General features: G+C 36.1%; 1 protein-coding gene across 1 annotated transcript; it reads right to left on the minus strand.

The window, feature by feature from the left end:
- Positions 1-702: 702 nt before the first annotated feature.
- Positions 703-7,151, minus strand: IRX6 (iroquois homeobox 6). The gene is made up of 4 exons (XM_075187532.1): positions 6,832-7,151; positions 5,911-6,507; positions 2,986-3,094; positions 703-1,120 (listed from the first exon to the last, which is right to left on the minus strand). The coding sequence occupies exons 1-4, from the start codon at positions 7,007-7,009 to the stop codon at positions 1,102-1,104; spliced, it is 903 nt and encodes a 300-aa protein (XP_075043633.1). The 5' UTR covers positions 7,010-7,151; the 3' UTR covers positions 703-1,101.
- Positions 7,152-13,632: the final 6,481 nt, after the last annotated feature.

A 13,632-nucleotide genomic window follows, 5' to 3' on the forward strand; every position in this document is an offset into this window, starting at 1 on the left:
TATACTTTTGGCTTTCTAGATGTTGTGAAACTACAAGCCCCAGCATGTTTTACCAGTAGATAGCCAGTTGACAGCTGACAAAGTATGCTGGGACTTGTAGTTTCACATCTAGAGAGCCACAGGTTGACCAAGCATGTTTTTCTAGATCATTTTCTCTTCACCAGAAATTCACTAACTGGTGCACAACTGAAAATAATAATCAACAAAGGCTCAACTCTTCATTAAAGGATATAATTTACTTTTATTATTCAAGATTTACCAAGTGTACAGTACAATGTTTTGGTGTTCTCAGTCCTTCATCAATTGAGCAAAGGAGGGCATACACAATCCCACTAACAAGTGAATAGGAATCCAAAAACCAAAAGGGTGGTTTTAGGGAAAGGGTAAAGGGGTTGATGTTTAAATCAATACATATTTTTCTAAAGAAAAAATTGATAGTACAAATTCACAGATATCCCATACTATTGTATTAATGGTAAAAAATTAACAACTTATATAATTACTAGAGAAACAAAATTGTCTATAATTATTCTCTACAATATGTCACTAAGGCTTAGTACCTAGTTCCTTATTTATAATAAGATAGAAAACAGCAGTATATCAATCTACATTGTAACATTTACACAAATTAAATAAATCAAATAAATCAAAATAGCTGTTACATAATAATAAAACAAACCTAATAACAGTTTATGCCTAAATATATATGTTACCATATAATTTATATTTATTTAATATCTCCAAAATAATAATATTTAAACAGGTAATAAACAATTGTATGAACTAGTTAAAGCTGAACTGTTCATTTAGCCCTTTGAGTTTCCTCATATTCAATTACTATATACATTATTTCTACATTGATGTCATACTGTTTTAAAACCCAAGGTAAAATTAAATGTCAGTAACGCCCATGGAACAGTTTGTGTAATGACCACATTATTATGGAAAATGGTAGAATTCTTGACTAGTTGTACAAAGCAATATATTTGAACATGGCAATTTTCAGACATGCTAGCAACATTGCATTGTCTTTTTATGAGGGACATTCCCACTTTTTGGCACCAATCCTCATATTGCTCCTTACTTCTAAATTGTCCTCTATCAGATATGATGTATGAATCTGTATGGATAAATTCCTCTGGTTAGTTTCAAAATGGTTTCTTGACAGTATGTTAATATAAATATTATGGGCCTGATTCATTAAGGACTTTATATGTCACATATGTATTGGGCATATCTTGCAGTGTATTGTCTGTTAGAGCAGAGAAGATCTAGAACCATATTCATCATGTCAGCTTTACACCTGCTGCTTATAGGGACATGCATTTGGTTGATTTATGTGTGTTTTTAAAAAAACTCACAATACATTAGTTTTGTGTGCCTTAATCATACTTGCCTACTCTCCCGGAATTTCCGGGAGGCACCCGAATTTCGGGGGGACCTCTCTGACTCCCGGGAAAGTAGGCAATCTCCTGGATACTTGTGAAGGGGGGTATGGTGATGTCACTATAGCTACGCCTAAACTTAAAACTCCAAAATTCATGGCATTGACTAGCCGGGGTTGGGGCTTAATGGTGTGATTGCATCATTAAGCCCCACCCCCAGTATAGTCAATGCCATGAATTTCAACATTTTACAGTAGGGGCAGAGCTATAGTGATGTGACAATGTTTCCACACACCCCTACCCTGTCACATGACCTGTCCTCTTGGATCTCCCAGAGGACACGTTGAAAAAGTAGGCAAGTATGGCCTTAATGAATCAGGCACTATTTTTGTTAGTGCTTTATGTTGTTAATAGCTGTAAAGTCTACTGTTACACATTTTCAATATCTCTGACTATGAATCATTGAGTAAAGCCCCTTTTTTTGTTTCTGTGAGTCAATGCGATATTTATGCAAAGGGGAGTTGCTATTCATCTAAATACTGGTAATAAAATAAATATGCTTACATAAATATGCTTACATATATGCTATTTATCAACAAATATCAATTGGTCCATTAAGCAGCAATTAAGCTGAGCTTTGCTTTCAATACATGTATTTACAAACAGGAGGCTACGGAGTAAAGTGGATTGTGCATGGAACTGTGCTTAGATGTGTGCTCCAAGGTGTAAGACTATACATTTTTCACATGATGATGGATGGCTCTGGAGGAATTGGTGGAGTTCATCACTCGTGCAGAATAGGTGTAATTTTGTGACTAACTGTGAAAGAATAAAAGAGAGATGTTTGCAGGGTGAGATATTTAAAATATATGGAGATGTTGGAGAGTTCACAGCTTAGAGGTTGTAGAAATCTGTACTTTTTTCTACTTGATGTGGATGGCTAAATGTGATAGTAAGGAATATTTAGCAGGGGGCGCGTGTACATGTAGATCAATATAGGTAAGCATAATTGTGCAGATATGGATATCTTGCCCCATGTAAACATTGCTCTTTATAAATTACCAGCATTGTTGAATTTTCGCTAGATCCGCCAAAGCTGATTACTGAATAGTTGCTATGGGTGACAGCACATTTTAAATTTTGTACTTTGTTAGTAAAAAATAGTTTGTTGAGAAAAGTACCTGAACCTCTTTATTTAACAATGGATAGCACCAACTACTTTAGCAGCATTCACATGTTTCCTGCATCTGTTTATCAAACCCACACATTGCCTAATTTGACCTATTCCACTATACATATGTGTTTCAAAGTAGATCACGTTAGGTAAATTTTATGGGGATTACCATACATTTTACAGGGATCAAAAACATTTTCTCACCACTGTATGTATAAAGTTTTCCATAAAACATCTACTATGGTGAAAGTAAAGACTGGATGCTGGATGTGTAAAAAACTTCAAGTTTAGTGAATATTTTGAAGCATACAGAAACATGCATAAACAGGGAGTTGCTTGTTCCATCATTTTAAACATATCTCATATGGCCATTGCTAAAATACTATATGCAGTTACTTAGAATATAACATGTCATAACCCTCTCACCTCCTCATAACTGGTCTGAATGCTGTCCTTAGCAAGTCATTGTCATCCATTAAACTGGTTTGCCTGTATTCTGAAACTTCTTTGCTTGTCTTCATAGCCCTTTCAATCCCTGTGAGTAGACACACTCAGAAAATTGTGATTTCATGGCTTGACTTTCATAAAGTAGAAAAAGGCTTAAACACTTGCAAAGTCTCACTGTGGCATATCTTTCCCCTACCAATGAAACATTCATCATTATGATCATTATAGCAACAGATATTTAAAGTTAGAGCCAAAATCGACATTTTCATACAAAATACATTAAAGTGTACTGTCTGATGACTTTCAATTGCAACTTCATTAAACACTAAAATATCTCCTTCCACTAGCAACATTATATCTATCTATCTATCTATCTATCTATCTAGTGAAATCTCAGGACTTTCCATCAATGATTTGATCAAGTTCTTTGGCACTCCGGCATTCTGCATATAGATATATATAGTATAAAGAATTTGTGTACTGATCAAAGGAAAGGAACTAAACAGTAAGGTTCCTATCCTTTACAAATGTATCCATTAATAATGGCTAATTGGTGAGAAAATCATTGGGCATTTAAGACCTAGACCAAACCATGGTCACAAAATCTGTGATTGCTCTAGTTATGCCAATGTCATTTATCTAGCTAAGCTGTTTCAAGTCAAACAGTGTATATATATGAGGGAACATAAATGTTGCATGTTCCTTATCTGCCATTCATTTACACAAACTGTATTGAATATGGTTTATTTGTTTAACATTTGAATCAATATTTCATATTTTAATTTTTATTCAAGCTTTATTCATCATCCATTAACATAGAGCAGTGCGCCACACTTTGGGCACTTATGTTAAAATGCTTCATGACAACAAGCTCTTTGCTGCTTTAGGAAAAAATGTCCAGTGTAAAATATGGTGAAAGTGGTTGCAGGAGCATTTCTGTATGTCATTGCTCTCGATAGATCTGGGTAGCTCTGAAATATGGATGTTTATGTCTAAAAGTGTACTATGTGTGTTTCTGTTTTCATGTATAATATTCCAATATATTTATTCCATCTAACATACAAATGTGTTTTAATCTACGGAATATAGTCTTAAGAAGCACCAACTAGAACTTTTAAAAAGACTTCTGTCAACTAACAAAGTATTACAGGTGGTTTGCTTTAAAATGTCTATTTCCATTTATTTATTTTTAAATCTTTAACTGATGAACTGGTAGATTAATATTTTTGCAGTTGCTACATCCTTGACTGAATGGTGCACAGTATAAGATTCTTTAAATAATTTTAGGATCAGAGTACTAATATTCAACTATGGGGTGCTGTTTACACAAGTCTTCCCTTAGAGCAAACTAATACATAATGTAGGTTGGAAATCACACCCTTGCAACTGCTGCCATATTGCTGTTTGAGCTTCCCATCATATTAATTTATATCAGCTACTTCTGCAGGAGAGCTGATGAAATCACCACAGGAGATCCAAGTAGGAGAGTTATCATTTGACACAATAGTGACAATAACAGCAATAACTGAATGGTATTCAGGTTAGGAAGCATTACACTATACACAGTGCTTATGCTGATCACTGTGTGATGAAGCAGGAGCACCAATTAACTTTCTTTGAATAGGAACAAAATAATGTAATTTTTTTCAGAGTTTGTAATTTTTTCTTAAAATTCATAAGTATAGATTTAAACATTGTCAAAGATTGTTCTTGTCATGGAGTTGAAGACTACGGGCCTGATTTATTAAGAATGCGAATGCCGATACGTGCTGTATTTTGCGTGAAATCACTCTACACATGCCCAGTAACGAACCATACACCAGAGAATGCAGCAATGTCCAATTCATCTTCAAGAGCAAAGGACCCTTACTACAGCCTACAAATTCAGGAACGGAATGGAAAGGGGACTGGTTGTATGCATGTAGTCAATGTAATCTAAGAAATGTGCCAAGCTCGAGAATGCAGCAGTGTCTGGTCCAAGCTTTGGGCATCTCAAAGGTATGTGTTGTTTAGCCATCTCACTTGCACCAGCTACAAGTTTGGTGTAAATGTCAATTGCTAGTGACGACGGTCGCATTTGCAAGCTAGAACATGTGTTTGCAATCAGGACCAACTGTAAAAATGCATTTTATGTACAGTAGACAGTCATAACATCCTCATAAATGTATTTTGTGGAAGAAAACAATATTTTTTATGTTTTACTGTTTTGTTATTAATGACTATATTCTTAACAGGTGATGTTAACTGTAAAAAAAAAAATTCTGTACGTTCTTCTGGAACTTTGTATTCCACATATGTATGTATGTATGTATTGTATCATACAGTGTATTTTCTGTTAGAACAAAAAAAGAGATCAACGATATTAACGCTATTTATGTCACTGGCAGATTAAGAGTCCAGTAAGGGAGCAAAACAAGTCCCACTAATCAAAACAAATTACTTCAAAACAGTTCATTTGAACATTAAATACATATTGCATGTTTCTCTTGCTATGGGGTCAGCTGTAAAATATGTTTTTACAACAATGAATCTTGACTCCAGACATAGTTTATCCATCAGTTTCAATTGCAGTTCACATTCATATGTAAGTGTTCCGGTCACTAAAAATTTACATTTTCTGCATTACTATCTGAAACTATACATTTGTTCACATCATGTTTTGGGTATTTTAAGATGTCTCCTCCATCTTCTTTGCAGCTCCAGCAAACATTTAATATTGAAGCAATTGAAGATGCTCATTACCATTGTTGTGTCAAATACATGAGTAAGGTTATTATACCAAAGTACCTATATGTCTTTAACACCATGAATATGCTTTTCTGTTTTGTATCAACATTTGTGTAATTTTTATGCACAAAAAACAGGTTTGCAATAACCGTTAAAAGAACATAGAAAAATAGATACCTTCCATTCCAGAAGCATATTCACATGTTTCTCCCAGAACAGGGAATGGGCAGCTGAGCTGAAATGACTGTAGGTTGAAGGTTGAAGTTCTAAATACTTTAGCTGATTCAGACATTTCTTCATAAGAACATTCTGTTTGAGTTTGACTCTTTATGCTATGCAAGGACCTCACCTCACTGCATAAGCCATGAGTAGAGTGTCTTCTTCTTACAAAAATACAGTCTGGGCTCACGGATCTGCTATCACCACTTTCAACATCCACAATATTGCTAGCACCCGCTGTATGAGCCAAAGACCAAATTCTGGGCTTTTCAGTCTCACAACTGATTATATGTTCACTGTATCTTTGAAGGCTTTTTTTCCCCACCACTACTCCTAAAAAGTCTTCTGCATTGTCTTTGTTGCATGGAAAGTTGTGAGCATTGTCATTTGGTGTCAAACTGCATTCACTGGTCCCTGATGCATAGGAACTAGATATGGCCCCCGTAGGATGGCATTGTGCATTCGTGCTGTCATTCTCTAAGCCATTAGACTCTTCTTCAAGGTCAACCAAGTCATTATGCTTAAGCTCCTTTTCATTTTTGCATATTTTTTTATCTGAAACATGAGTTTTACAATATAGATAAATAATAATAGTTATTTATTAACCGAATTGTAGGTTTCTGTACAGGAAATAAATTATTTTATGAGTTTTATTTCAAAACACTAAACACACTTAAAACACACTTACAAGTCATTATTTAAATTTAATACTGATTCAGCATTTTTACTGATCGCGACCATATCATAAATGCATAATAAATAAAATTAATTTTACATTTTTCATTTTAAATCATCATAATATAAGCTGGTTGGTTATTGATTTAGCATTTTACATTTGTATTTTAAAGTCTAACAGTTAATAATAATTTTTCTGGTTACCTGGATCATCACTATCTACACTGTATTCCTCTACATCTTGTCGTTCTTCTTTCTTCTCATCTCCAGCTTTGTTTTTTGGAGACCAGGTCATCTTATTCTCCTTTTTCAGCCTCCTCCTTGCATTAGCAAACCAGGTAGACACTTGAGTAAGAGTCATCTTGGTGATAATCGCCAGCATAATCTTTTCTCCTTTTGTTGGGTAAGGATTCTTTCTATGCTCATATAACCAGGTTTTAAGGGTGCTTGTGGTCTCTCTGGTTGCATTTTTACGCCTGGCAGACACTGTAAAATCCAATGCCCCAAACCTTTCAACAGATAATTATTTGAGAAACTTTGTTAGACTTAATATAACTGAATTGGCATCTAAATTCCAGGTGGTAAAACCAATGCACAAGAAATTGGGGGTTAAACACGTTTTACAAAGGAAGACTTAAGAAATGAATTATTATAAATTTATTTTATTTCTAAGAAACCAAACTAAAAGTTGTGAATCATAGCAGTGAGAATATATCTGATTCTACACGCAATCCTGCACACGAATATAGATTAAATATGTATTAATTTGTTCATGCCCAGTACTAACAGAAATTCAATAAAAATTTGTGCCACTGAATTGTTTTTTTTCTCATACACCAAAACTTGCAATTGAGGTTAAAGTACCAACATTTTCAAATTAGTTATTTCTATGGTATAATTTTAGAGAAATTTGCATGTGTCTACAATCCCTCCCTGGAAGCAAATGGTGAAAATGTAAGGCTCTTGCAGTACCATTTGTGGTCATCAGGCAATTTTCCCAAGACTTATTAAAGGACATAAGTAATGTGTTCAACCCAGTAATGATAACGTAAATATGCTGAGATACAGTTTAAAAATTTTCATTTTCAAGCATACACAGAATTATGTTAATTTAGAATTACCATATTGTGAAATTTTGAAATCAACATGACTTGTACACCAAAATATGTTTATAAAATAGATGAACCAAGTTTTTATTTATGTTTAAACCAAAAAAAGTTGTTGATCAGTATCTACACACCCACATCTAAAGTTACAGGACTATAGAATGTGTTAAAAAAAATGCCTGGAGCGTGCCATCTGAAACTGGAGCCGTCAAATTTCTGTTTAAATTTGTTAAGTTCAGCCATAGAGACTTAATCTATGTAATATATATACAGTTGCTTATATATTCAGGCTAATAAGTACAAACCAGCTTTGGTGCCTCTGTGCCTCTTCCCAGTAATCCTCATTCAATGCTCAGTTTCCCTTCTCAACTTTATGGATTCAATCACTGAAAGGATGTGGATAGGAGTAGGCTTGAATATAGTTCAGAACCAAACATTTAGTTCTTGCTCATTGTAAGGGGTGTGAGAGTGGGTGGTCTACAAAACTAAGTGGCCCTGGGTGAACTTCATAGTCACACCTTGCCTCAGGAAATAATGATGATAATGATATACATATACAGTGATTTGAAGTGGCCAGGTCTAAAGTGAAGGAAGCCACCTGTCATGAGTTGGATAGTCACATGGACAAATATTTTTAATATTGCCTTCCTCCACTAGGCCAAATATCAAATATAAAAAGTAATTTCTAGCACACATGCCCAATATAAATAGATTCTTAGCAGTAGTACTCTTGAACAAAACAGAACACTGGAGTCTAGAAACTTTCCATGGCGAATGAACTGCTTGCACAGTAAAACAATGTGTAATTTTAAGTTTCACGTAAAAGTTATATCGAGGGGTGTGCAGCGCATCAGCCTTATTGAATGGGCATGCACACTTAAGTGTGGCATGTCCTAGAAGGTGTGGTCTATTCAGAGTAGGCTACTTCTCCAAGCACGAAGAGGCATAAAGCTTGTGGCTAAAGTCATGTGTTGCTGCTACTGATGCTACATAAGCACATATCTTAGCTAGTGAAGAGAATAATAAATCGATAAATGTAGATTAAAGCATATCTTCATTCTGACATTAACTTTCACAGTATTTCAAGTTGCATGTATTTTAAAATAGGCTTTGTTCAACTCAAAATATGTATGTTAGGATACAATTTTGTGACCATATTTTTTATGGGTTTTTTTGGGTCACAAAATTCTGGCCTACTGAAACATTAGGCCTGAAATGTACTTAGTTTTGAAGCTAAATAAAAGTCTTTTAGTGCAAGAGAAAGGTAAAAAGCTCATTCTTTTAATTTATTATTTTTTTATTTAACAAACTTTGTTGATCTGATGTATTTTTTCAGAAACTAATACTGTAGAATAAAAACATTTTTTAAAGCTTATTGACAAACCTATTGCACAAAATACACATAAACTATTCCAATACCACATTCTCATTAACACAATACCTACCTTACAATCTTCTCAAACACTAAACAAAACAACAACTACAGCAGCCAACTAACTACACATCAACAAAAATAAACTAGAAGCTACTCAACAATAAACTAAAATGACCTAACCACTCACCAACTCTCAAGTGGGAAACCAATATTATGAAAAAGGCAGGAAAAGTTAAATGGTAACTCCTATATACATCCCTGCATATAATATAATATAAATTGGGAACAGATGAGGGTGCTGTCATATGATGTGGGTGCAGATAGATTGGGCTGCTAGTGGTTGGCACTGGTATACTTCAGTTGTGTAATCTAGTGGATAACCGGCTGTACCATAAAGCCCCATTAAGAGGTAATGGAATTTGTGCTGACATACCCACAGTGCACGACCTCCAGCTTTACCTCACTTACAAGGAAAGGAAACGGAAAACACTGACAGGACACAAAAAAGTCAGAGAAAGGCAAGGACATACACCATGGTCATAGTCTGAAAAAGTTCTAAATATCAGACAAGCAGAGCTTTGGAATGCTTAGAGAAGGAGTCGCTTCAGGTGTAAAAAAACCGCATTTAGCACATTGTAATATTCTCTATAGTCCAAACAATGAATAACTCGTTGAGAGATGACACTCTGAGTTTAATATTTTCATTGGAGAGTCATATCTTCTCTAAAGGGTATAAAAAGTATTATATTTATTGGAGTATGTCTGATAACAAACAAAAGACTCATGAAAAGCATTATGAGGAAAGGAAAGCAAATTGCTACTGGACATCTAAGATCTGTACCAGTGTCAATAAAATACAGTTTTCCACTTGTAGATTTATTAATCTGATTGTTGTAAGCAAATTATATCCAAGGGAGTAGATTGTCCAAATTTACTTGCAGAGACAAGAGGAAGTGGTCAAGGATCTAATTGGCACTTCCCGTTTGTCCATTTTTATGGGGATGGAATACAGAAGAATAGTCCAGTGTTATATAAAATTGATTGCAGAAGGCCCTCAAAAATTTGTAAGCAAAGGTCTAGATCACATACCATATGAAAACAGAAGACCTCTGTAACAAAACATTTTGTGAAAATAAATGCAGATGGCAACATCATAAAAGGAATAAATTGGATCATCTTAAAAAATTAGTCAATCAGACCTCTGATGACTATGAAATACTGAGGAGGAAGAAGCCTGGTAATGAAATCCAAAGAAATATAGTGCCACAATTTTACTGGCAGGAAGATGAACAGGAAGACCATGTGGAGCTTGTTGAGGAGTTTTTTATTGTCAAATGCAAAACATGCTAACCCAAAATCAGGCATGTCTTGTTTTGGATTGAACCACCAATAGCTACCAGTAATCAATTCTACAGTTTTTTAATTACAACATGACTCAAAAAATGAAAGAGCAAAGCCGAGATGTTTAGGACAAGATTTGCAGCAATTAGTGTTTTCCCATTAGGAACTGTTAATGTGCCTATGGATAATGGAGCCACAATAGGGAAATGATGGCTCTTGTTCTTAGCTTAGTGGATTGAAGGATTCAGCAAAAGTATAAGGTCAATAAGAAGTCAAACAGGGAGAATGGTACTCATTATTCTTAAACTGTGAGAAGATACTATATGTTTTAGGGTCTGTGAATTCACTTTCATTGCTCCAAGGCAAGCATAGCAATCAAATGTTCACTTTCCTTGATGAAGTTTTTTCTGCAACAGAATATTCATGGGAAACAAGGAGTGAAGTTTAGTATGGTGGAATAATGGTGCCTCAACACCATTTGAAAAGGCATCTACTTCAAGGAACAAAAGTAGAGTTGTACAGTACTTTTAGATGAATTTTACTTAGCCTTGAGACCTATAGGTTCTGAAAATACTTTTCCTTGATCTATTTGTAGACAAGATACAGAAATAATATTCCCTAAAAGCATACTTTGCGAACTTATGGCAAGTATGATCCGGGAGTTGCTGAGGGAAGGTGGGTGTGCGGGGCTCTGAAAATCGCATCATTTTGGTCCACCCCATGACGTAATGATGCAAATGTGTCATTTTACAGCAGGGGCGGGGCCAAATGCCGCAATTCGCCTTGGCATTTTGGACCTAATTCTGCCTACTTCACTAGGAAGTGGGCAGATGCGGGAGATTGCCATACTCTCCTGGGAGTCCGTGAGACTTCCCCGGGCATTCCGGGAGAATTGGCAAGTATGCCTAAGAGTGGAACTTATGATTGCTCAAAACTAGAGATGGTCACTGACCCCGTGTTTTAGTTTTGAATTTGGTTTTGGATCTGGATTACCGTCATGTTTTGGTTTTGGTTTTGCAAAACCGCCATTGCGTGTTTTGGTTTTGGTTTTGGTTTTGTTTGGTTTTGTTTTGCTATTTGTTGGAAAATAAATGTTTTTTGGCCTAAAATAACCAAATTTAGTGCTCCACCTGTTTCATGGATAAGTAATCTAATTGTAAAGCTAATAAATTATAAAAAAAACTGTTTAATTCCTGGTAGGTAGGCCTTCATTAATTCTACACACAAAACAGATTGTCTTCCTCTCCATCTATGCATATTGGCAATGCAGCCATCGTATTTGGATGTATATTACACCCTACACTTATAGTTAAATATGTAAAGAAATGAAAAAAGGCAGTTTGCTTTCTGTCTCTCTAGGCCCCCCTCCACTTGTTGAAAAAAACAAAAAATTCAGCCGTTATAGACTGTACAATATTAATTGAAATGGACAAAGCCAGTTTGGTTTCTGTCTCTATAGGTCCCCCTCCACTTTGAGAAAATACAAAAAAATTCAGCCGTTATAGACTGTACAATATTAATTGAAATGGACAAAGCCAGTTTGGTTTCTGTCTCTATAAGCCCCCCTCCACTTGTTGAAAATACAAAAAAATTCAGCCGTTATAGACTGTACAATTTTAAGAGAAATGGACAAAGCCAGTTTGGGATCACTCTGTGTATGACACCCTACACTTAAGGAGAAATTGCCCAAACAGCAGCCTTTCAAGACGGTACATGATATGGAAATGCCACAAGTCCCTTTCCTCTTTGGGGGTAGATTGCACCCTACACTTACATAGAAAGTTTTAAAAAGATGTTATCGTCATCATTTTCAGCTTCATCCTCACCCTCATCAGTGTGTACGTCATCATCACAGACTATCAATTCATCGCCGCTTGAATCCGCCATTAGAGAACAGTCAGTGCTTGGATGTCTTTGATGGTGAAGGCCTTCCTCGTGGAAGATGTAGTTCATTTTTATAAACATCATTTTCTCCACATTTTTTGGAAGTAACCTTCGACGGCGATCACTGACTAAGTTCCCGGCTGTACTGAATACTCGTTCAGAGTACACACCGGAGGGTGGGCAGCTAGGTATTGCAAAGCAAGTTTGTACATGGGTTTCCAAATGGCCTGCTTTTCCTCCCAGTAAGGAAAGGGACTGTCTGACATTTCCATATCAATAACCTCTTGAAAATAATCCTCCACCATCCTTTGCATGTTTATACTCGTATTGGATGAAGTTATGGGCAAGGTGACATATTTTTTTGAAAAATCCTTCAAACCAGCCCAGATGTTAAATTGTTCTGGTCTGCCCCCTGCGTCTTCCCTGCTTCTTTTTGGGAAATTAATTTTTTTACGAGCAACAGCAGCTTGAGAAAGTGAAGGAGGACACATAGTCAAGCCGAGGCCCAGTTCAGCGGCCAACTTGCTGAGCAATAGCTCCTTGCAAAAGTTCACATCTCGCTCATTTACAAGTAAAGACTCAATGTACGTTTTAAACCTTGGATCAAGCACAGTGGCCAAAACGTACTGATCTGAGTTCAAGATCTTAATAACTCGAGGATCATTGTGAAGCGAATGAAGTACTTGATCAACAAGGCCAATATACTTTGCTGAATTGCTTGCTTTCATCTCCTCCTTCAGTTTCTCAAGCTGCTTTTCCAATAGAATAATTAAAGGAATGACTTGGCTCAAACTAGCAGAGTCTGCACTCACCTCACACGTCACAACTTCAAATGGTTTCAGCACCTTGCACAGCACTGAAAGGATTCCCCATTGTGCAAGAGTGAAATACATCCCCGCTCCTTTCCCAATGTCATGGCTTGTGCAATATGCTTGGATGGCTTTGCGCTGTTCCTCCATCCTCTGAAGCATGTACAGGGTGGAATTCTACCTAGTTGCCACCTCTTGCTTAAGTTGGTGGCAGGGCAAGTTAAACTGCTCTTGGAGCTGCTGTAATCTCCTACATGCTGTGGCTGAATGCCTGAAATGGCCTGAAATTTTACGTGCCACCGAAAACTTCTCCTGCACCTCACGGTTATTTCGTAGGAAGCTCTGCACCACCAAGTTGATGGTGTGAGCAAAACAGGGAATGTGTTGGAAATCACCCAGCTGTAATGCTCGCACTATATTGTTGGCGTTATCAGAAATGACATATCCTGGGGAGAGTCCAAGTGGTATAAGCCATGTATTAATCACAACT

This window comes from Mixophyes fleayi, chromosome 10 (assembly GCF_038048845.1).
Source record: "Mixophyes fleayi isolate aMixFle1 chromosome 10, aMixFle1.hap1, whole genome shotgun sequence".
Classification (NCBI taxonomy): domain Eukaryota; kingdom Metazoa; phylum Chordata; class Amphibia; order Anura; family Limnodynastidae; genus Mixophyes; species Mixophyes fleayi.

Excerpts from the sequence above, each read along its gene's own strand:
- IRX6 (XM_075187532.1), bottom strand. The coding sequence starts at position 7,009 with ATGCTGGCGATTATCACCAAGATGACTCTTACTCAAGTGTCTACCTGG. Across the intron at positions 6,508-6,831 it reads TGTAGATAGTGATGATCCAG|ATAAAAAAATATGCAAAAAT; the intron begins GTAACCAGAAAA and ends CTCATGTTTCAG. Across the intron at positions 3,095-5,910 it reads ATATGCTTCTGGAATGGAAG|GGATTGAAAGGGCTATGAAG; the intron begins GTATCTATTTTT and ends GTCTACTCACAG.